At 41.4% G+C, this 22,172-nt stretch overlaps 1 protein-coding gene across 4 annotated transcripts in view; it reads left to right on the forward strand.

Annotated features, from left to right (window-relative positions):
* The first annotated feature begins 2,351 nt into the window (after window positions 1-2,351).
* Cap1 (cyclase associated actin cytoskeleton regulatory protein 1) overlaps window positions 2,352-22,172 on the forward strand; it is a 30,350-nt gene continuing 10,529 nt past the window's right edge. The window contains exons 1-4 of one of the 4 annotated variants that reach the window (XR_007211577.1): window positions 2,352-2,617; window positions 17,477-17,598; window positions 18,556-18,656; window positions 19,700-19,777. Coding sequence is in view for 3 of the 4 variants with exons in the window: in XM_048350985.1 (XP_048206942.1) it covers window positions 17,487-17,598; window positions 18,556-18,656; window positions 19,700-19,777 (291 nt within the window). In the remaining variant the exon portion in view is untranslated. Of the gene's footprint in view, window positions 2,637-17,473; window positions 17,599-18,555; window positions 18,657-19,699; window positions 19,778-22,172 lie in introns of all 4 variants that reach the window. The other 3 variants (XM_048350985.1, XM_048350986.1, XM_048350984.1) reach the window with 3 other exon arrangements.

The raw sequence follows: 22,172 nt of genomic DNA on the forward strand, positions 1-22,172 counted from the left end.
ATACGAGGCGACCACTTTACCACTAGGTCATATTCCCAGCCCCTTTTCTTTCTCCTTCCTTCCTTCCTCCTCCTCCTCTCCCTCCCCGTTTCTCCCCCAACCTTTTCTCTAGGATGCATGTATGCTCTATGCATTTCTCCACAGTACTCCAGAAAGAGATTTAGAAGAACTAGTTGAAGGTTGGGGTAGGGTGTGTGTGGGGAGGGGAGGGTGGCACAAAGAGTGGCAAGAAGGAAGCTTTGAGTTCAAGCCTTAGAATAACCCCTCCTCAAAAAAACAAACCCTAAAAAGATTAATTATTAAGCCTAAAATTACGGCATCAAGGTGACCGATTATTGGTTTCGCGTTTCATATACACTCATTTTATTTCTTGTTGTTGTTGGTGGTGGTATTAAGGGGCTTGAACTTGGGACCTAAGTCCTAGGTCCTGTTCCTAAGCTCTTTTGCTCAAGGCTAGCACTCTACCACTTTGAGCCAAAGCATCACTTCCAGTTTTCTGGTGGTTAACTGGAGATAAGAGTCTCATGGACTTTCTTGCCTGGACTGGCTTTGAACTGTAATCCTCAGACCTTAGCCTAAGTAGCTAGGATTACAGGTGTGAGCCACCAGGTTCCAGAATCATTTAATTTTTTTTTGTGTCCAAAGTTATATGTATGCACATGTGTGTGAGAGTATTTTTAAGATGTAAATATTTAAAATATTCAGTGATTTGTGTACCATACTTATATTATTTTTTCTTTTTAAAAATTTATTTTTATCTTTAAACGCTTTTTTTTTTTTTTTTTGGTCCTGGTCCTGGGGCTTGAACTCAGGGCCTGGACACTGTCCCTGAGCTTCTCCCGCTCAACTCTCTAGAGCCACAGCACCACCACTTCTGAGTAGTTATTGGAGATAAGAGTCTCACCGACTTTCCTGCCAGGACTGTTTTCGAACTTAAATCCTCAGATCTCAGACTCTTGTGTAGCTAGGCACCAGCGCCCGGATGAGATTCATTTTTTCTATTAAAGATACCGGAAGTCATGTAACTGGCAAAAGGCCAAGTAAGTTTTCTCATTTGACTTGACCAAAGTCTGACCCAAGTCAGGAATAGAACCCAGCTTGTCTTCAGGGCCAAAGGCATTGGACCATTCTGCCTCAAATTGATTCCAGAATGGTCTATTACAGGGTTTAATTAAGTTCGTGGGGTTTGAAGTGTGTTCCTTTCAAAGTTCCAGCAGTTACTTTGTGACCCTGGCTCAGCTTCCTTACTTGAAACCCCGAGGCTGTAATGGTACCTACCGCAGGGCGGCTTTTAGTATTAAATGAAAATGCGCTTGGGCGCTCAGTACAAGCTTGGCTTGTAATGGTAGCTATTATAAGAACTGCCTTTGGATGATTGACTCTGGCATATAACGCCTGCATTCAGCTCGAACACTGAGCTGTCACAGTCAGGGGGAGGGAGGGAAGTGGACAGGGACAAGAATTTGTAGCACATGCCAGTCTTTTTCTAGAAATAAATCATTGTGGGAAGATAATGACCAGTTGGAAAGAGTCAGTCCTGACGAAACAAAGATGTGGTTGCTGCAGCCTAAGGAGCAAGGACGTAAGGTCTCCCCTGCGGGCTGCGGCCACCGATCACACCCAGGACTGATCCGCAGCCTAGTGGGCGAACCTAGCTCCGGGCGAAGGGACTTCAGCAGCCGTGTTTCAGAAGCTACGCCCGGAGCCCACCTCGGAGCGTAGGTCTCGTTCCTCCGGGACCACACCCCGCGCGCCCTGGGGGAGGGGGAGGTCGGGGGGGGGAGGGAGGGAAGACGCGGAAGCGGCCCAGCGGAGGCTTCCGCGCGGTCCCTGACCTGACCATCTATGGTCACAAAGCGCGCTGAGCAAACAGGAAGTGGGGCGAGAGTGGAGCACTTTCTCCACCTTTCCAGCCCCGGGGGGCCCAGCGAGCCGGGCACGCCCACACGCTCCGGGAGGGGCCCACGGCCACCTCGGCGGCCGGCCTCCGGCGTCCAGACCCCGCGAGTCCTCTCCCCACGCGGGCCACCCACTACCGCCCTGCACCTTGCAGGCGGAGCCACCGAAGCGTGCACGCCCGGGAGAGGCGGAGATTACCTCGACGCGGACTCTCCGCCCTCAGAGACTCCCGCCCCCCACCAAGCCAAACCCAGACCCTGCCAGTGAACATGCACTGGCCTTTGCAGGGATCAAACTGACAGGAGCATCAGCCACTTATCTGCCCGCTTTCCAGGAGGAGGCGGAGCTTAGCCGGTGGTTCCGGCTCCTCTTTGCTGCTGGCCTCAGGGGGCGATTTCGGTTGGGTACGTCCCGCAGAGGGGCGGGACCTTCCCTTGGACACGCCCCTCCGGGGAGCGCTCTAGCCTAGGCGGTACATCATTTTCTCGGGTGACCTTTGAGCCAGCCTCAAGTCTCCAAGGTGTGGGGAGTTGGGGTGGAGTCAGGATCTCAGCGGCCGGACTTTCTCCCGGAGTCTTAAGTCTAGCCAGCTTGTCCAACCCCTCGGCTCATTTCCGGTGGGGGGGTACCGCGCCCAGGGAGGGCCCGGAAGTGGGTCGCGCGGAGATTGCTGGGCGGTTCTTGCCGGAAGTGGAGAGCCGCTGGTCGCAGACCCGAGGTGAGGCACAACTCTTAAGGTGAGGGGGTGCGGCGATCCCAGTGTCGCCTCCGGGCCCCACGGGCTCTTGGCATTGATCACAGCCTTCTTGGCCTACTTGCATGTGATGTGCCCTGCTGTGGGGGGTCGAGGGGCGGGTTGGGGTCCTCAGGCCGACCCAGACTCTTGGGTGCGGTCTCTTGAGGTGGGGCCGGGGTGATCAGCCAAGCCCAGCGGTCCAGGGAGGCCCTTGGCTCGATTTAACTTCCCTGTCCATCAGCCGTACTGGAGGCCTGATTCCTACTGTGCCCTGATGGAAAGAAACCTCGGAGACCTTTGGAGTCTAAGCTATCCTTGGTCTCGCTCCCATTACACGGATGGGTACATTGTTCCAGAAGAGGATAATCTTGGGGGGGAAACGAATGGCAATCATTGTCCCAATCCCTTAAATGACAATCTCAGATACTTCCTTCGTTCATTTCCTTGCAGCGCCTCTAACTTGAGGGATAGTTTTCTGGCCAGGCAGCTGCAGGTTAAAGCAATCCGCTTGCTCTATGGAACGTTTACAGTTCCTCTGTTTGGAACACTTAGAGAGTTTCTTGTTGCTGTTTTGTTTTGTTTTTAAATAAAGCAGGCAGTCCAGATATTCAGATAGCCTCCCCTTATTTCTAGTCTACTGCTTTTACTCTGAAAAACCAAGGTAATTTTATTGGCGATGTTGTGTATATCTGGACTTGAAATCAGATGGTTCAGGTTAGGACCGGCCCTATTGCTATGTGGCAATGATTTTTTTTTTTATTTAATTCCTTTACGCTTCATTTTGGTCATCTTTTAAGTGAACTCTGCTCACCTCACAGAATTAAATTCAGTGTATAACCGAGTGTATTCCGTGCCAGCATTCTGGCAGAATCAGGGAATGCAGCCGGGAAACAAAACAATCTAGACCTTGCCCTCATGGAGTTAACAGTGTTTGCAGAGACTTTTAAGAAGTAATTATATAGGCTGAGGGCAAGTGGTAGAGTGCTTGTCTAGCATATTCAAGACCCTGGATTCAATCTGGAGTATTACAAAAAAAAATAAAAACCAAAACTGTAACTGATGAGAGTTAGGGGAAGAACAGGCTACTGTGAAAGTATGTAACAAGGGCTTTGGAAAAAATTTGAAGGATGAATAGAGTAAGTTGGATGAAAAAGGGCTGAGAAAATTACTTAGTGCTGGACATCAGAATTGTGCCATTTGTAGCTCTTTAATAAGGATTGCAAAGTGCAAATCAGAGTTGGAGGTGGACTAGCACATTTATCACTTTCCCAAGCTTTTATTGGGCCTTAAAATGTGTGACACATTTACTAAAGGAAGCACTTAAGTCTTTTAAGAATAGACTTGTTCTCCAGGAGTTTACAATATGGGAGAGAATAGAGAAGCAAACCAGAGATGGCTTACAGTGTGTACTTGTGTGAGCACAAGGCTGAGAGCACTGATGAGAAATACCTGAGCCAGGCTTCCAGGCAGAAATGGGAAGCCAAGTCTTCCAATATTTATTTACCTACTAAATCTAGGAAAGGGATTTCCAGACAAAGAGGTCTACCTGTACAGTGTTATAGAGATTTAGACATGTGAAAGACTATATAACTAGTTAATAGTGTCTGGAACTCCAGTAATACTTGGAGAAGTGGTAAAAAGTGTTTACTATGGAGAGATTTAAGGACTACTAAGGAATTTGGGTTTTTATCCTGGGATCTATGGGAGATATAGTGAGAAATAGACCTATGTTTGCAAGTTGGAAAGCTATTGCATAGTCATGGTTTGAACTAAGAGGAAGTGGAAATAGCCAGGAGGAATTGTGTTTGAGTAATGCTAAGGAGATGGTATCCAGTGAGCCAGGTGCTAGAGGCTCATGCCTGTAATCCTAGCTACTCAGGAGGCTGTCTAAAGGTCCAACTTCAAAGCCAGCCTGGACAGGAAAGTCGGTGAGACGCTTTATATTCAATTAATCACCAGAAAACCAGAAGTGGTACTTTGGCTCAAAGTGGTGGAGCCCTACCTAGCCTTGAGCAAAAGAGCTCAGGGACACTGACCAGGCTTTGAGTTCAAACCTCATGACCAACAAAAACAAAAGATAGTATCCAAGGAACTGGTTATTTATGGGAATGAAGAAGTAAGGTTGATGTTGTAGCTCAGCTGTAGAGCACTTGCTTAGTATACATACGGCTCTGGTTTCAATCCCCAGCACCCAAGAAAACAACAGCAAAAAAGTAGTCTAGATGGTCACCTCCTTTCTTGGCCTAGGGAGAAGTAATTTGGGGAGATGACATTAGAAAATGGATTTTGGACATGCTTTGTTTGAGGCGTTTGTACTACATGGCATAGATGTCTAATAAGGTTGTTCTGGCTAGAGTAAACAGAGGAGATATGAAAGCAAGAGGGCCTATATTGTTCAGTGAATTACTGGAGCCTGAAGTTTGGCAGAAACAACTGCTTTGCCCGGTTGTTTTTTTTTTTTTTTTTTTTTTTTTTTGTGTGTGTGTGTGTGTGTGTGTATGCATGTGTATGCGTGTATGCTCATGCACCAGTCTTGGGGCTTGGACTCAGGGCCTGAGCACTGTCCCTGGCTTCTCTCTGGTCTTTTCTGTTTATGAGGATTGAACCGAGGGCTTCTTCATGCATGCAAGGCAAGCACTCTACCGTTAAGCCATATTCCCGGCCTCTGTCCCTGAGATTTTCTGCTCAAGGCTAGTGCTATACCACTTGAGTCACAGCTCTGCTCCCAGTGGTTAGAGAAAAGTCTCAAAAAACAGACTTCTCTGCCTTTGAACCATGATCTTTAGATCTCAGCCTCCTGAGTAGCTAGGATGTGAGTCACTGATTCCTTGCAAAAGACTCTGCCAGGTTTTTAAGTACTTTTGATAACTTAGATTTCATTCTGTTGTTGACAGTTTGCTAGTTGAGTTGCTGTAGGCCCAGCCTAAAGAATTTTCTGTGGGTATTTCCCACTTTCTACAGGAATACTTCATCAATCAGGTGGGCATAATTGATACCTCAGAAGAGTTTAAATAAAATGGGAGCAGTGAAAGGATTTTGTAAACACAGCCTGCCATACAAACCAAAACAAAGAAATTGCTGGTATTGTAAGATTGTTTTTTGTTTTTCTTTTCTTTAGGGAAGTTGGCTATTGAATTTGCAAAATGTTTTGTTTCCATCTTTAGAGGTCACCTTTCCTTTTTACCCATTTTCTTGGTTATACATACATTTGTTTAGTTACAATTATTTTTGTAGCCAGAGAGCAAGCCTTTAAAAAGTGACTTCCTCCTTTCTGTTTTCTGTGAGGCACTGAGTCCAAAATTTGTTTTGCTTGAAAAACAAAATGCACAAAGTGTCTTTGGAAGTTGGACCTTTCATTAGAAATTTAATGCTGCCATTTGAAATCTGAGGATTCTTAGATTGTATTTTACCCAGTCTTAGTGGTTATTCTTTTCTTTTTTTGGCCAGTCCTGGGGCTTGAACTCAGGGCCTGAGCACTGTCCCTGGCTTCTTTTTCCTCAAGGCTAGCACTCTACCACAGCTCCACTTCTGGCTTTTTCTGTTTAATGTGGTGCTGAGGAATTGAACCCAGGGCTTCATGTGTATGAAGCGAGCACTGTACCAGTAGGCCATATTCCCAGCCCCTGATTATTCTTTTAAAATATCATGTTTCTTTACTTACTACTACCCTCTCTTCCATACCAATACTTAGGTTCCCATAGCAAGATGAATTTTTAGTTCTTTAAAAAGAACCTTTTTTGATTAGGTAGTCCATGTTGACTTTCTAATTTAAAATATCATTTTATTTGTCTCATTTGCACTTCTATTTTTCCTTATTAGGACATAGTTTTTCAATCTTGGTACACTTGTCATCTTGGGCCAGATAATTCTTCACTTTGGATTGCCTGTGCATTGTAGGATATATAGCAACATCCCTAGCCTGTACTCCATTCATTGCTGGTAGTATCCTTACTTTAATTGTGACTTCCTCAATTGTGACAACCAAAAATATCTTAAGACATCGCCAAATGTTTCCTGGAGGACAAAATTGCCCCCTTGGAGAACTACTATTAGAAATAGTATAGCTATGCTGGGAGCCAGTAGCTCATGCCTGGAATCCTACTCAGGAAGCTGAGATCTGAGGATTGTGGTTTGAAGCCAGCCTGGGCAGAAGAGTCCCCATGAGACTCTTGTCTCCAATTAACCACCAGAAAACTGAAAGTGGTACTGTGGCTCCAAGTGGTAGAGCACTAGCCTTGAGCAAAAAAAAAAGCTCAGGAACAGCACCCAAGCTTTGTGTTCTAGAACCATGACCTACCAAGAAGAAGTAGCTATTATTGTACTTGCCTAGCTGCATTATCTGAGCACAATGCATGCTTAAGCACTCAGTTACCCTGCAGTGAGGGAATCAGTTTTTATTGGGGCAGCAAGAAATTACTGTGCTGTCAAGAAATTCCTTTGGCATCCTTAAAGGATTTCTCTTTCACCCACCACTAAACTTTCTCAGTGGTTTGTATTTTACAAAGGAGCATTGCGCTATTTCCATAATTCATATAATGTACTTTGATCACATTTAATTATTCTTATTCCCCACTCCAACTCTTGCTTAAATTTTTTGTTAGCAAAAATTAATTGTACATAGTGTTTTCATTGTGATAATTATATTCATGCATGGTCAAATTTCAGATGTGATCTTAATGTAGAAATTCCAGTGGTTGGCATAGAAGCAAGCTTTGTGTTAGTTGACACCTCATAAGCAGATTTCTCTCTCCCCACATTGCGGGTATGTAAATTTCTGTTCTGTCCATGTCTATTGCCTGCATTTAACCTGTTTATTTTTAGTAGATGAGTATTACTTATTTTTAAGTTTTATAGAGCTTATTATAGTTCATGTAGTTTATTTTAGCTAATAAAATTGCTGTAGTTTCATTGTCTTTAATTGCAGTTACATAACTTCATTATGAAACTTCTTGATATACCATTGTGTAAACCTAAAAAAAAAATAAAAAGCTGAAATCAAAGCCCCAAAATATTTCTTAGCTATAGTGTTTGTCTTGTATTACCAGACATGTTGTGCTAAATTTTTCCATTTGGCTGGAAAAATCCTTGAAATCTTTAATGGAAGGAATGAGTGGGCTTGCTATTTTTGTTTTTGTATTTTCCTTCAGAGGCCACTAAAATTGCTATATTTAAGGTAATTATAGACTTGTAATTACAGATCATTTCATACTTCTAGTTGTCATCCTTGATTCTATCTTTACATATGAGAGTAGATAATGCTGTTCTATTGAATCAACTATCCAGGCTAAAATCAGTTGGTGTAGTTGTTGCTTATACAGTATAAAGCATGGAGAATTTTCATTGCAGTTAGCCTTCCTAATATTCTTTTCAAGTTAGGGAAGAGGGAACTCTTACAGTCATAAAAAGTTATTTGCTTGCCCTAGACTGTTCAAATAGCTTGTTCCCAAGTCTGACTTCAGCTTGTACATTATTCACTTTACTCACTCTTGGAGTTTCAAATTGAGGACTGTGTCAGCAAGGAACTGGAGACAGCACAGGTATTGTGTTGGATTCCTTTCCTCCCTAGAAGATAGGTCTTTCTTTCTCTTTTAATCTAAATCTCAGGTGGCAGTGACTTAGACACTAAATGTCATTGGTTTTATCAGTGAAACCAAATGCTTATGGAAGAACAGTGGCTTCTGATTTGGGTTAGATTTAGATGACGTCTTTACTGGGACGAAGTAATACCTATTCTGTGTGTGTGTGTGTGTGTGTGTGTGTGTGTTTGTGTTTACTGGGGCAAAGTATTATCTGTTGTGTGTGTCTGTGTGTCTTGGGGCTTGAGCTCAGGGCTTAGGTGCTTGAGCTTTTTTGCTCCAGGCTAGCACTCTACCATTTGAGCTGCAGCTCCACTTCCGGCTTTCCTGCCCAGACTGGCTACAAACCGCAATCCTTAGATTTCAGCCTCTGTAGTTGCTAGGATTACACAATTGAGCTACTGGCACCTAGCTGTGATGTATATTCTTAACGGTTTTTGGGTTAAGCCAGCCAACATGTATTTCCTGTTAGCATGTTTTAAGTTTTTGCTATGTGACATGTTAGAGCCTAGTAATGAGAATTTCTATATTGTTAGGAATGGAACTAATAGATAGCTATTGATGGCTTGGAAGAGATGTCCCAGTAGAGATGTTTTTTGCCTTAAATTTTTTTTCTTTCATTGAGTAATTTTTTATATTAAAGTTTGGAAAATGGGAAATTTTCTTTTTCATTCCCCTTTCCTCCCAAAGGGGAAAATTCTTTTTTTAAAAACCCTATCCCCAAATGACACGTATTCTACATTTTGTGTTCTAAGTCTGCTTCCATAGTGCATTTACTCTCCCATAATTAGGAGTGTAAGATATATAAAGCTGAAAATAGGTAGATGTCTAACATTGTAGTGAACTTCATGTCAATAAGTTTCCCACACAAGGTTTTATTCTCTTAGGATAAAAATCTCAGGAACAGGATTACAAAGTCAAATCCAAGAGAAGCATTTTAGAGCAGATCACAGTATATAGGCTGATATACATGGTGCTTTCTTAGCAATTTTCTTGTGATGACTTAGAAGAGTAACTATGAAACAAAGAAAACTTTTAAATTATAATAAATTTCTGCTTAGGTAGGAATGTCTTACCACTGTTGATGTGTGATGAGAGTTGAAAGGATAACCCAGTTCCATTAACTTTAGAATGAGGGGCTGGGAATGTGGCTTAGCAGTAGAGTGCTTGCCTAGTATGCACCAAGCCCTGGGTTCGACACCTCAGTACTACATAAACAGAAAAAGCCAGAAGTGGCGCTGTACCTCAAGAGGTAGAGTGCTAGCCTTGAGCAAAAAGAAGCCAGGGACAGTGCTCAGGCCCTCAGTCCAAGTCCCAGGACTGGCAAAAAAAACAACCCAAAACAAAACTTTGAAATGAACTCCTTGAATAGGGAAGAGGGATTTGGATTGAGTTGTTGAATGATGAGATGAAGGGTTAGGACTACAGCTCAGGGGTACAGTTTAAGGCTTGAGTTTGAGACCTAGCACCTCCAAAATGGTTTCTTCTTTGTGCTATTACTGGGGCTTGAACTCAGAGCTTTGAGCTCTTACTGGGCTTTCTTGCTCAAGACTGAGACTGCCACTTGAGCTATGCCTCCACTTCTGGCTTTTTTGCTATAGGCATCATCTATGGGTTCCTGGCAGAAAATATTTTTAACTAAAAAAGAGATAGAATGATGAGAATGAGACACACACACACGCACGTTTCAAACCACAAAATCTGTCCTTTTATTCTCATGATGACTTCATGACATTTCTTTGCCAATGACTTGTGAACATTATCTCTGGTCTTGATCCTTTCCCAGGCTTTGTTTCTGAATACTACTGGCTATTTTCATTTAAAAAGCTTTGTCTTCTCTTCACACTCAGTATATCCAAAAGTGACTTCATCTTTTTGCCATAACTAGAACATGCTAGAACCTATGCTTGCCTATAATGTCAGCATTCTCTAAAGGCAGCTGCAGTCATCCTTATCTCCCTTCTCTGAATGCTGTTGTGCTTTCGGTCAGTACCACACAGTTATACTTGTTCTCCTTTTAACTCACACTTACTTGTTTTATATGACCTCCAAGGGCAGAACTGAGATCAGTGGGTGGAAGTTGCAGGGAGGCAGATTTCCCTCCATATAAGGAAGAGCTTTTTAATACTTTGAGCTGTCTGAATGGAATGGGCTGTCTCAAAAATCTCAGGTTTTCCATTGCTAAAGGTGCTTGATCAGACACTCCCCAATGAATTGTCCAGAACATTTGAAAGGACCTGTCACCAGATGGTGTTTTTCTGAGATGATTTCTAGAAGCACTTCTAATGAAGAAACTGATTCAATAGAAGATAACTTTGTCTCTCTTGCTAGATTCTCTTAAAGCAGGAAAGCTGTTTCATCCTTTTTTTTTGGCCAGTCTTGGGGCTTGAACTCAGGGCTTGGGCACTGTCCCTGTGCTCCTTTTGCTCAAGGCTAGTTCTCTACCACTTGAGCCACAGCTCTACTTCTGGCTTTTTCTCTGATTAACTGGAGATAAGAGTCTCACAGACCTTCCTGGACTGGCTTCCTGGACTTTTCTGGGCTGGCTTCAAACTTTGATCCTCAGATCTCAGCCTCCTGAGTAGCTAGGATTACAGGCATGAGCCACCAGCACCTGGCTCATCCTTCTTATATTTCGCACAGTATTTAATTCAGATAATGGCCACTTATTTGCCTAAAGGGAATTATTTTTAGGTTAATTGATCATTCTTATTTAACATTAACTTCATTAGTTGGTTAGACACCGAACATTACAAATATCTTTATATTTGTGGTGGCCTTTTTATTTTATGGCTATGTGAGTAATAACTATTAGCCTAACCTTTCAGACTTTAATACTTTTTCACTTCTTTTCAAATCCTATCCAGTTTATCCCATAGTACTTGTAAACCATTTTCCTTGACAAACCCCTTGACAGGGTTCTGCAGTTTATCACAACATCAAATCTAAATACTGCCCAGCTTTCACTACTTTTCATTATCTGACTAAGTTCGCTCATCCAGCCTTATTTTCCATAATACTCCATGCTCTGTATGAACTAGCCTTTCTGTATATAACCTGCTTCTACCACTTTTTGTCCATTTTGCTTTTGCTTTGCTCTGGAATGTCTTTTTTTTTTTTTTTTAATCCTCTTTCCATTGGGACAATTCACTTATCCCTTGAAACTAAACTACTTCCAGTCTACTTTCACTTTTTCACAATTCTCAGGGAAGAGTCATTTATTTTGTATAATAGAGAACCCACAGCTACAACATTTACAAAGAAAAATCTAATATATTGGCCAGTACTTGAATATAACTGAATTAAATAATTTCTAAGAAAACTGATACAACTATAGTTTCCTGGACCATGTATCTTCCTTTTTTTTCCGCCAGTCCTGGGGCTTGAACTCAGGGCCTGAGCACTGTCCCTGGCTTCTTTTTGCTCAAGGCTAGCACTCTGCCACTTGAACCACAGCACCACTTATGGCCATTTTCTATATATGTGGTGCTGGGGAACCGAACTCTGGGTTTCATGTATATGAGGCAAGCACTCTTGCCACTAGGCCATATTCCCAGTCCAGGGGGGAAATTATTTGGAATAAATATGTGTAACTTTTCCTGAAAATAAATGATTTCTTTTTTCAATGTGATTGGAAACAATAATTTATAGAGAGAATTGAAAGTTGGGAAATATAAAGCTGCTCACAGTAATGTAACTAAAGAGATAATAAAGAAACTTTGACCCCACAGTGCTGTGTTCAGGAAACAACCAAGGTCAGATGCTCTGATGAACCACATGGTCACTTAATTGCTTTAAAAGCATGTGGAATGGTAGGAAGGGCGCAACTTCATAGTATTTGTACCAAGGCCTAGGTTCTCCACTGCATCAGTTGCCCTCTGGCAAGATTTTTAACTTGAGTTAATGGTAATTTCTTCATTCTAAAATGGGAATCAAGCTGGAGGCATGGCTCAAGTGGTAGAGCTCCAGCTGAGCCCTAAGGCCCTGAGTTGAAGCCCTGATACTGCCGAAAGTAAAATAATAAAAACAATCAACATATGAGTAACATACCTCAAAGCATTATTTTAAGGTTCAAAAGAAGCAGCAAGTTGAGATGGGCCCGGTGGTACAAGCAAAACCCTGGCTCAAAGAAAAAAAAAAAAAGCAACAAACTAACGGTGTAAAGCATAGCTTTATAAGATTGTTGTTTTTAAATTAATATTACATGTTCTAATAGAAAAGATTATTTTCCCCATGGCAGTCCATTTGACAGCCTTTATATCAATGTGATTTGTTCCTAAGAAGATGACAATATTTCTAAGGATTTCCAAAAGCAGACAGGCAAAAATTAGAAAATAAGGGCAACAGATGATTGACAAAAAGTACAGATAGCCAGACTTGTGCTGAAGTGTTACCAATTAGAAATGATAGATGAGGGCTCATTTATAAACATGCATACATTCATTCATTCTATTTACCCATTCATCCAATCCAAAGACCCTTACTAACTTACTCTATTTTAGTGTCTACTACATTTAGATTACTGTGATTACAAAGGCAGGACAAGATCTCTGTCCTAGGATGGCAAATTGCCTGTTGACTGTAAACTAATTATTTTAAACCTCTGATGTGGTAGAGACAAATGCACATTGTCATAGGAGCACATACTGGAAGTGCTTCTTAGGGAGGTGATGTCTTAGCTGAGGATTAAAGGATAGTAGAGTTTTAGAGATGGGGCAGATTGCCACTCAGTAGAGCAGATAACATTATGAAGGCTTAGAAGTGTGAGAAAACATGGCTCTTTCTGCAAGTAGGTCCTGGATTTCTTTAGGGAAAGGTACAATAAGAATTAATATGGAGGGGCTGGGGATATGGCCTAGTGGTGAGAGAGCTTGCCTCATATACATGAGGCCCTGGGTTCGATTCCCCAGCACCACATATACAGAAAACAGCCAGAAGTGGTGCTGTGGCTCAAGTGGCGGAGTGCTAGCCTTGAGCAAAAAGGAAGTCAGGGACAGTGCTCAGGCCCTGAGTCCAAGCCCCAGGACTGGCCAAAAAAAAAAAAAAAAAAAAAAGGTAAGAATTAATATGGAACAGGGGCTTAGGAAACAAAATGAGATCATGGGAACTCTTATTTGGACTTTACTCTGAATTCTCAGTACTCTGAATTAACAGTAAAAGAATATCTTAAGCTGGGCACTGGTAGCTCATGCCTGTAATCCTAGCTACTCCAGAGGCTGAAATCTGAGGATCAGGATCCAAAGCCAGCCTAGGCAGGAAAGTCCGTGAGACTGTCATCTCCAGTGAACCACCAGAAATCAGGAGTGGAACTGTGGCTCAAAGTGGCAGAGTGCTAGCCTTGAGCAAAAGGAGCTTAGGGACACCACCCAGGCCCTGATTTCAAGGTCCTGTGACCTACCAAAAAACCCAAAAACTTAATCATATTTGCATTTGAGACAGATCACTGGCTATAATATGAAGAATGGATGAAGAAAAGATGTATTATTGAAAATAAAGGACACTAGCTGGGAAGTTTTTGTAATGTAGTAACCTAGGCAAAGTCTTGGTAACTTTTTTTTTAATGTCAAAATAGTGGCAAGGGGCATCTATTTGTATGAGATGCAAAATAGAGTCATGGCACATGTTCTCTTTGATACGTAGAAATTAGATCTAAAATGCACTGGGATATGATAAAGTTAGGGATTATAGATATTCACACATTGTGAGACCAAAAGAGGATTTTAGGAGATAAACACAAAAGGCACATTGCCTAAGTGGCTCTTCATATTTATAGAAAATAATATACATACTGAAATGAACTCTCGAAAACAAGACTTCTTCCCCCCGCCTTTGTTTTTTTTTTTTTTTTTTTTTTAGTTTTTGAAGATTCTGTCTCCTTTATCTTATATGGTGTATTCTAGAGTATATTTTTGATAGGCTTGAGAGGAGAGGAGAGCACAGAACTCAAGGGAAAAATGCAGCAGTGGATCTCACTGGACGTTGATGAAAGTGAACTCGGGGGTAGAGATGGGGTGGAAAAGAATGAGGAAATAAAAGACATTGTATCAAAGGAAATATGCTCATTACCTGACTCATGTAATTGTAGTACCTCTGTATATCACCTCTATAATAACAATAAAGTAAATTAATAAAATTAAAAAATAGAGCCATGGATTTTGATGACTGGATGTGGGGAGTAAAGGAAAAGGTAACTTAATTTTTATGGAATTTTTACTATCTTCCAGAACTGCCAAGTACTTGTCCTTGGATTTCTTCATTTATTTCTCCTCTAATCCTCTGGATGTTGTGTTTCATTCTCTACATTATATAGAAAACTGAGGCTTAGAAAGTTTGATAACACAATCTCTCTGATTTTTTTTAAAGACCACTCTTATTTATGGTTACTCTATTGCCTAGTGGTTTCCAGATTATTAGTTTGGCCAATTATGAGATTGCTGGCAGTTAGACGAGGACAGTGGGGTGGGAGTGGGAGTGTGGGGTTAGTGAATAGGAAGAGTTCTGTTTTAGACATGTCAGATTAAGGTGCTTTTGGGGACAGTTAGGTAGAGATGTCTGAATGGAAGCTTGATTTAAGATTTTGAATTCTGGAAGAATAGTTTAAGCTGGATGTGCTACTCCAGAAGTCTCTAGACTATAAGTGGTTGCAGTGGTACCTGAAAGGGGGCTGGGTGTTACTGCTGTAATGTTAGCTGAAACTTGGGAGGAGTGAACATGATTACCTAAAGAGTATGTGTGTGTGTGTGTGCACGAGGAGTGAGAAGAAGTGTGTCTTTCAAATCCTTTAATTCTGCATTCTTTCCACTAATATATCAGATCTTCTACCTTCACCACAAAAGGACAGATTTTCTTATATATTTATTTGGCTTGAGGTAGAATGACATTTACTATCAATAGTAGCTGTATTGTCTCTTTTCATTTTGCTTTAATTCAGACCACAGAACTGTAGCTTGTTTAGTTGTGAGAGCCTGTAAGTACAATTGAAGTACAGGGGAATAATACAGCTCCAGGGGAGCTGTATTATTTTCTTTTAAGATTGTTGAGCCAGGCATGATGGAACATATCTATAAATAGAAGGTGGAGATGAAGATTATAGTCCAAGCCCAGGTTCAAGCAAAAAGCACAAAAATCTATCCAAAAACTAACTGAAGCAAAAAGGGGCTTGGGGGTGTATGGCTCAAGTGACAGGTACAGGCCCCTGATTTCTAGCCTTAGTACCAAAAAAAACAAAAACAAAAACAGGTGAGTGTTCACAACCCTGGCAGCTTATACAGCCTACACAGCTTGTGTTGCTATATCACACTGGTCTCAATCTGTAGTGTTGATTGTGCATGAACACGTGTTATAACAACTGAATATCTATACATATAAAAGGAAACGCATCACTTGACTTTCCCTTTAGATTTATAAAGTGTGGATTTTTTTGGAGTCTGTCCCTAGTCAGTTCCCATAATGGAACAAGGCAGCAATGTGGATACTGACTAATGATCCTGCATTACATAAGGGAAGTCTGCTCCGTTTTTGTGTGAGTAGAGCATAGACCTAGAGGCTTCTGCTACCTACTTTTCCAGGCCAGGGAATAGGAAAGCTGATTTGGTTTTCATTCCTTTTTTTTTTAGATACTAAAAAAATGTTATTGTTATTATAAATCTTAGATTTTTTTTTTTTTGGTAGGTCATGGGGATTGATCTCTGGGCCTTGGATGCTGTCTCTGAGCTCTTCAACTCAAGGCTAATGCTCTGCTGCTTTGAGCCATATTGCCACTTTCAATTTTCTGGTAGTTAATTGGAGATAAGAGTCTCATAGACTTACCTGCCCAGGCTGGCTTTGAACCATGATCCTCAGATCTCAGCCTCCTGAGTAGCTAGGATTACAGGCATGAGCCACCGGCAGGCACCCAGCTGATCTTAGAAGTATTTAATATATATATATATATATATATATATATATATATATATATATATTTTTTTTTTTTTTTTGCAGTACTGAGCATAGAACTCAGCTGTGTGTTTGAGTCATGCCTCCAGTCCCTTTTTATGGGTCCTCAGTGGAATCTAAGCCAAGGGTTTCAATTGTATTAAGTGACTTTTATAAATCACTCATTTTTCATACTTTATATAGGTGTATATTGGTAACATTTTACACTTAGGTATATAGTCTTAACAACTTTCAGAACTCTGCTCCCTGTGGAATTTTCAAATGCTATATACTTCAGGTTTGTTAATTTTATAAATACGAATTGACCCCCTAACATCTGTCAGGTAGGGGTCTGCATAATAGAGTATAGCAAGGAATAGATTAGATGTTGTTTTTTTTCCTTTCAAGCCTACTTTACTTTAGGACTTTATACATTGAATGTAAATCAGATAAGTTAGTACTTGTGAAAGATCTACAACAAGTTCTTTTGGCTATGTCCAGTCTTCTTCTAGTCTTCTGAGTGTTTATATCCTACCCATCCTCATTTGAAGTCTGGCTCAGATGGCAGCTTCTCCAAGATGTCCTTATCTGATCCTCCCAGCAGATATACTGTTCTCTTTTCTGAAACCGCATGCCACTATCTGCAGCTTTCTTAGATCACCTTAAACTTTTCATCTTCTCTGTTGTGTTATAGGTGTTGTGTGTAAGTTGTTGGAGTTTAAGTGTTGTCTCTCCTCTCTCACTAGACTATAAGTTATTGAGGGCAGGGCAGGGTAAGTAATTTATTCATTTTGCTTTGAGGCATCTTACTGGCGGCAGCAGCAGCAGCAAATTGGGCTGGATGGAACCACACTGAACTTTGAGCCAGACCTTCATGAAGTGCTGAATTCTCTATTAACTATAGGAAATTTATTTAATGCATTGAAATTCAGTATTTTTATCTTTTAAGAATGTAGTAATGGGATAAAGTACTTGCCTGGCATTCATAAAGATGCAGGTTCTGTTTTATAGCACTGGGAAAAAAAAGAATGTAGTCGTTATCCTTGATTCCTGAATAGTTGGGAGAAATTTATAACCCTAGTTTGTAAATTCTAAGTTCCTACACAAAATATTTGTTAGTGTATAATAAATATTCAATAAATATTTGTATAAGATTTTCTTTAGGGAACACCTTTTCCTGAGTAGATCTTTGGTTTCATGAGGTCTGTATGACTTTGCAAATTTGTTAGACTACTTTTCCATTTTATTTTATTATTAAATTCTGTTCCACAGAGTGGGCATCTTCTTCAGTCCCGTGTAGGTATTGTGTGTAATATTAAAATAGAAAATAACATTTGATTTGTTTCAGCAGGTGGTGCATTATGGCTGACATTCAAAATCTTGTAGAAAGACTGGAGAGGGCTGTGGGCCGCCTGGAAGCAGTATCCCATACCTCTGACATGCACCGTGGGTATGGAGACAATCCTTCAAAAGGTAAGCAAGTCCGTAGCCCAATAGTGCCTGTAGAGTGTCTTGGCCTTATTTCTTTAATCATGGTGGAGTTTCTCTTTTGGAGCTGGCTTCCTACTCCAAAACAGATGAAACAGAAACAGAACAGATAAGGAAGTGACTTGCATAGAGAGGCCTGTGGTTAAGTTATTTTAACACAAGAACTTCCTGCTTGTGTGATATTTCCTGTTCTTTCTTAAGCTGAAGTTTCCAGTTGAAGGCAAGTGACTCTCCTTATCATTGACAGTATAGCCATTTTGCTCATGTACTAATCAAAATAATGTTAGAATTAAAAGGAATCTTGGAGGATCATTGGAAATTAAGCTCAGTGAGGAAAAGGATCATATAACAATTTAGTGTTGATATTAGAACTAGAACCTGGCTTCCATTATTCTGGTTGCTGTATTCCCTTGTCTTCCATTTTCACATGGAAGTGTACTTTACAGAACATTCTCCATTGGGCTAGGAATGTAGCTTAGTGGTAGAGTGCTTGCCTAGCATGCGTGAAGTCCTGGGTGCAATTCCTCATTACCACATACACAGAAAAAGCCAGAAGTGGGCTGGGGATATGGCCTAGTGGCAAGAGTGCCTGCCTCATATACATGAGGCCCTGGGTTCGATTCCCCAGCACCACATATACAGAAAATGGCCAGAAGTGGCGCTGTGGCTCAAGTGGCAGAGTGCTAGCCTTGAGCAAAAAGAAGCCAGGGACAGTGCTCAGGCCCTGAGTCCAAGCCCCAGGACTGGCCAAAAAAAAAAAGAAAAAGCCAGAAGTAATGCTGTAGCTCAAGTGGTAGAGTGCTAGCCTTGAGCAAAAGAAGCTCAGGGACAGTGCCTAGGCCTGAGTTCAAGCCCCAGGACTGGCAAAAAGAAAAAAGAAAAAAGAAAAAAAATTCTTCAGCGCATAACTTTTTTCCTCTTCTGGTGTGTCTCTTTCCTTAGGAACAGCTCCATATGTGCAAGCCTTTGATTCCCTGCTTGCTGGTCCTGTGGCAGAATACTTGAAGATCAGTAAAGAGATTGGAGGAGACGTGCAGAAACATGTAAGATGCTGTGCTTTCCTCTTTTAAGGACTGGTAGCTTTCTTCAGTCCCATTCATTCTTGATTAAGAACCTTTGTGACTTTTTTGGCTCTACTTGCACTGCACTGAGGAGCACAGTCAGGGCATAAAAATGGGTCTTTGTTTTTCTAGGTCCCGTGCTTTCATTATACATTCTGTATGGGATTTTTTCTTTTATGCAGAAAGCTTTCTTGGTTCAAAAAAGAAGGCTGTCAAACATCTTAGTGGTGAAGAATATGCTACTAGTCTGATCCCAACATATTATATAACCAAGCCAAGGGTGGCTTATTGAAAGGAATCATTGTCATTGCTTAGCATTTATAAAATTTGGCTCGATAGTTATTAGTTATGCTAATATAGATTATTTTCACACTAAGCCCACTGCAGTATGAAGTAGGCGATGACAGGTGCCTGTCCACCCACCTCCCTTCATGCACTGCCTCTTAAATTGCTACCACCACCAAATTCTAGTTAGAGGTTACTAAATTTATTTAATAATCTACATGATCCAGCATTTGAGAAATAGCTCTAACCTAAAAAAGTAAAATACCTTGAGAATTTAAGGCCTAAATTTAGGCTTTTGCTTTTACTACTTCTAGTTTTACAGAAAACCAGTTTGTTGTTGTTGTGGATAGGAAATTAGACTTCTCTGTGCATGTCTAAAACACTTCATGTGGGGCTGTTGATATTGTTCTTTGGTAGCACTTGCCTAGCATGCATAAGGCCCTGGATTTCAACACTGCTTTAAAAAAAGCCCACTTTGTGTGAATGCTAACCTGACTTCCCCCTGAGCCCTGATTATCTTTATTTCCAACTCTTAACTATTCATCCCTGCTTAGTTCCATCGGGAACAGTAGTATATGTGATTACAGTATCAGTCCCTGGAATCTCAAATCCATCAGGAAAACGACTTAAGTGCCTGGGTGCTACCAGAGTACATGGCCATGGAGGTTTCAAGTTATTCTTATCAGGACCTCTCTAGTTGTAATGTGTCATCGATAGCTGACTCTGCTTCTTTCTCTCAGGCGGAGATGGTCCACACAGGTCTGAAGTTGGAACGAGCTCTCCTAGTTACAGCTTCTCAGTGCCAGCAGCCAGCCAATGTAAGTTCACTGATAGATGGTAGAGTTTTTGTTTGGTGACCAGGACAAGTTGAGAGATTTCCACCAGACTCTCTCAACGACATGCTAAAATGGACCAGGCTCATGATTATGTATATTCACACCACTTACAGTGTCCTCATGGGAACGAATGTGCTTTGAGGGTTGATTGGTCTCCAGTGGGTTCTTTTCTCCTCTCTTATTTTGCTTAGGTCCTTAGTTACCACTGGGACTTTGGTCCTTCTTGCAGCAAATAGCTATAGAAATCCTAAAATGCTTAAAGAATGCCATCTCCCCTTAACTTTTTTTTTGCCAGTCCTGGGGCTTGAACTCACGCCTTGAGCACTGTCCCTGGCTTCTTTTTGCCATTTCCAGCTTTTTCTATATAAGTGGTGCTGAGGAATCAAACCCAGGGCTTCATGTATACGAGGTGAGCACTTTACCACCAGGCCATATTCCCAGCCTCCCCTCAACTTTTAACTCCCCTCCCTTTAACTCCAAATTTTACAAAACATTTAGATTTTTTTTTCACTATAAAAGTTCTGTTTCAAGCCAGGGACCAGTGGCTCACACCTGTAATCTTACTCAGGAAGCTTAGATCTGAGGATTGCAGCTTAAAGCCAACCTGGGCAGGAAAGTCCATGAGACATTTATTTTTGTTGTTGCCAGTCCTGGGGCTTGGACTCAGGGCCTGAGCACTGTCCCTGGCTTCTTTTTGCTCAAGGCTAGCACTCTGCCACTTGAGCCACAGCGCCACTTCTGGCCATTTTCTATATATGTGGTGCTGGGGAATCAAACTCAGGGCTTCATGTGTACGAGGCAAGCACTCTTGCCACTAAGCCACATTCCCAGCCCCATCCATGAGACTCTTATCTCTATCCACCAGAAAACTGGAAGTGCTGCTGTGGCTCAAGTGGTAGAGTACTAGCCTTAAACTGAAGCGTACAAGGACAGTGCCCAGGCCCAGAGTTCAAACCCCACAACCATCCAAAAATTTTAAAAAGTTTTGTTTTTTGTGCTACTATTAGGCTTTCCTAATCATAGAGGTGTAATAAAGCAAATCTTCTTGCTAGTGCTGCTTTAAAACCTTTGATTCTCTGCATGCCTAAATAATGTAATATAATTAAATATATCAGTGTTTGGTCTTTTGTTTGTCCAGAATTGTTAGGTATTTGATCTAGGTCATCTTTTTCCCTCCCCCAGAACCCATGCTTTCCCCATTATTTCCTTTTCCTTGTTTTAGACCAGAGTTTGGCAAACCACAGCCTGCAAAGCCAAATCTGGTTTGCCACCCATTTATGTAAATTAAGTTTTTCTGGAACAAACATTTGCTTACAAGAAAAGATTGGCGTATTCCTGCTTTGACTTTTCATGCTGAGGCCTGAGAACTGATATGGTCAAAAAACTAACCTCTGAAGGAAGGGTAAAAAACAGAGACACAAGATTCATCCATTTTGCTGAGCTGCCTGCTTTAGTGCCAGCCTTGATAATTGCATTTGATTAATCAGATCTCTACTCAGCAGCTGCTATACGGCTAACAATGCATTGAGGGCTATAATGATGACAAAGGAGGGACAAGACAAAGCCCTTGCCTTTGAAAAATTAATGAGAAAGAAAAAACATTCATGTAGGTCCATTAATAGTTTGTACTGCTGCCTGGTTAAGTGCCAGAATTGGTTATGATGACAGTAAATGTTATAGGAAACTCGTATGGCTTGGGTTAAGAGAGCCAGCCGGTCATGATAAAACTTTCAGCTAGATGAAAAATGGAGTATACTAAGTAAAGGTACAGAAATAAATTAGTATCTCCTATTCAGACAGAAATGAGACAAGCGGCTCAAATTGTAGCATTTTGTGGTGTAACTGGGGTTATAGGTCCTAACCATGGGGAACCACAAGGAGCAGTAAAAGGAGTTAGAACTTTATACAGAGTCAAAGGAGAAGCAGTAATTTATAGGATGAATTCAAAGCTCATTTCTGTACTTACCCTCTTTCATAAATAATCTTTCAGAATAGAGTTGACTAACATAGAGCCTTTGTCTTCTCTCTTTTCCTTTTACCTGCCTGTCTTCCTTCTTTCCTTCCCTTCCTTCCCTTCTTTCTCTCTTTTTCTCCCTCCCTTTCTCCCTCTCTCCCTAGTACTGGCACTTGAACAGGGACAGGGCCTGGGCACTGTCTCTTAGAATTTTTGCTCAAGGCTGGAGCTCTACCACTTTAGCCACATCTCATTGGAGAACAGAGTCTCAGACTTTGCTGCCTGGGCTGGCTTTAAACCGTGATCCTCATTTTGTCTTTGTGTGTATGTAGGGTTTTTTGAGATACAGTGTCACTATGTAGCCCAGGTTGCTTCTTTTTTTTTTTTTTTTTTGCCAGTCCTGGGCTTGGACTCAGGGCCTGA

The sequence above is a fragment of the Perognathus longimembris genome, chromosome 7 (assembly GCF_023159225.1).
Source record: "Perognathus longimembris pacificus isolate PPM17 chromosome 7, ASM2315922v1, whole genome shotgun sequence".
In the NCBI taxonomy this organism is placed as follows: domain Eukaryota; kingdom Metazoa; phylum Chordata; class Mammalia; order Rodentia; family Heteromyidae; genus Perognathus; species Perognathus longimembris.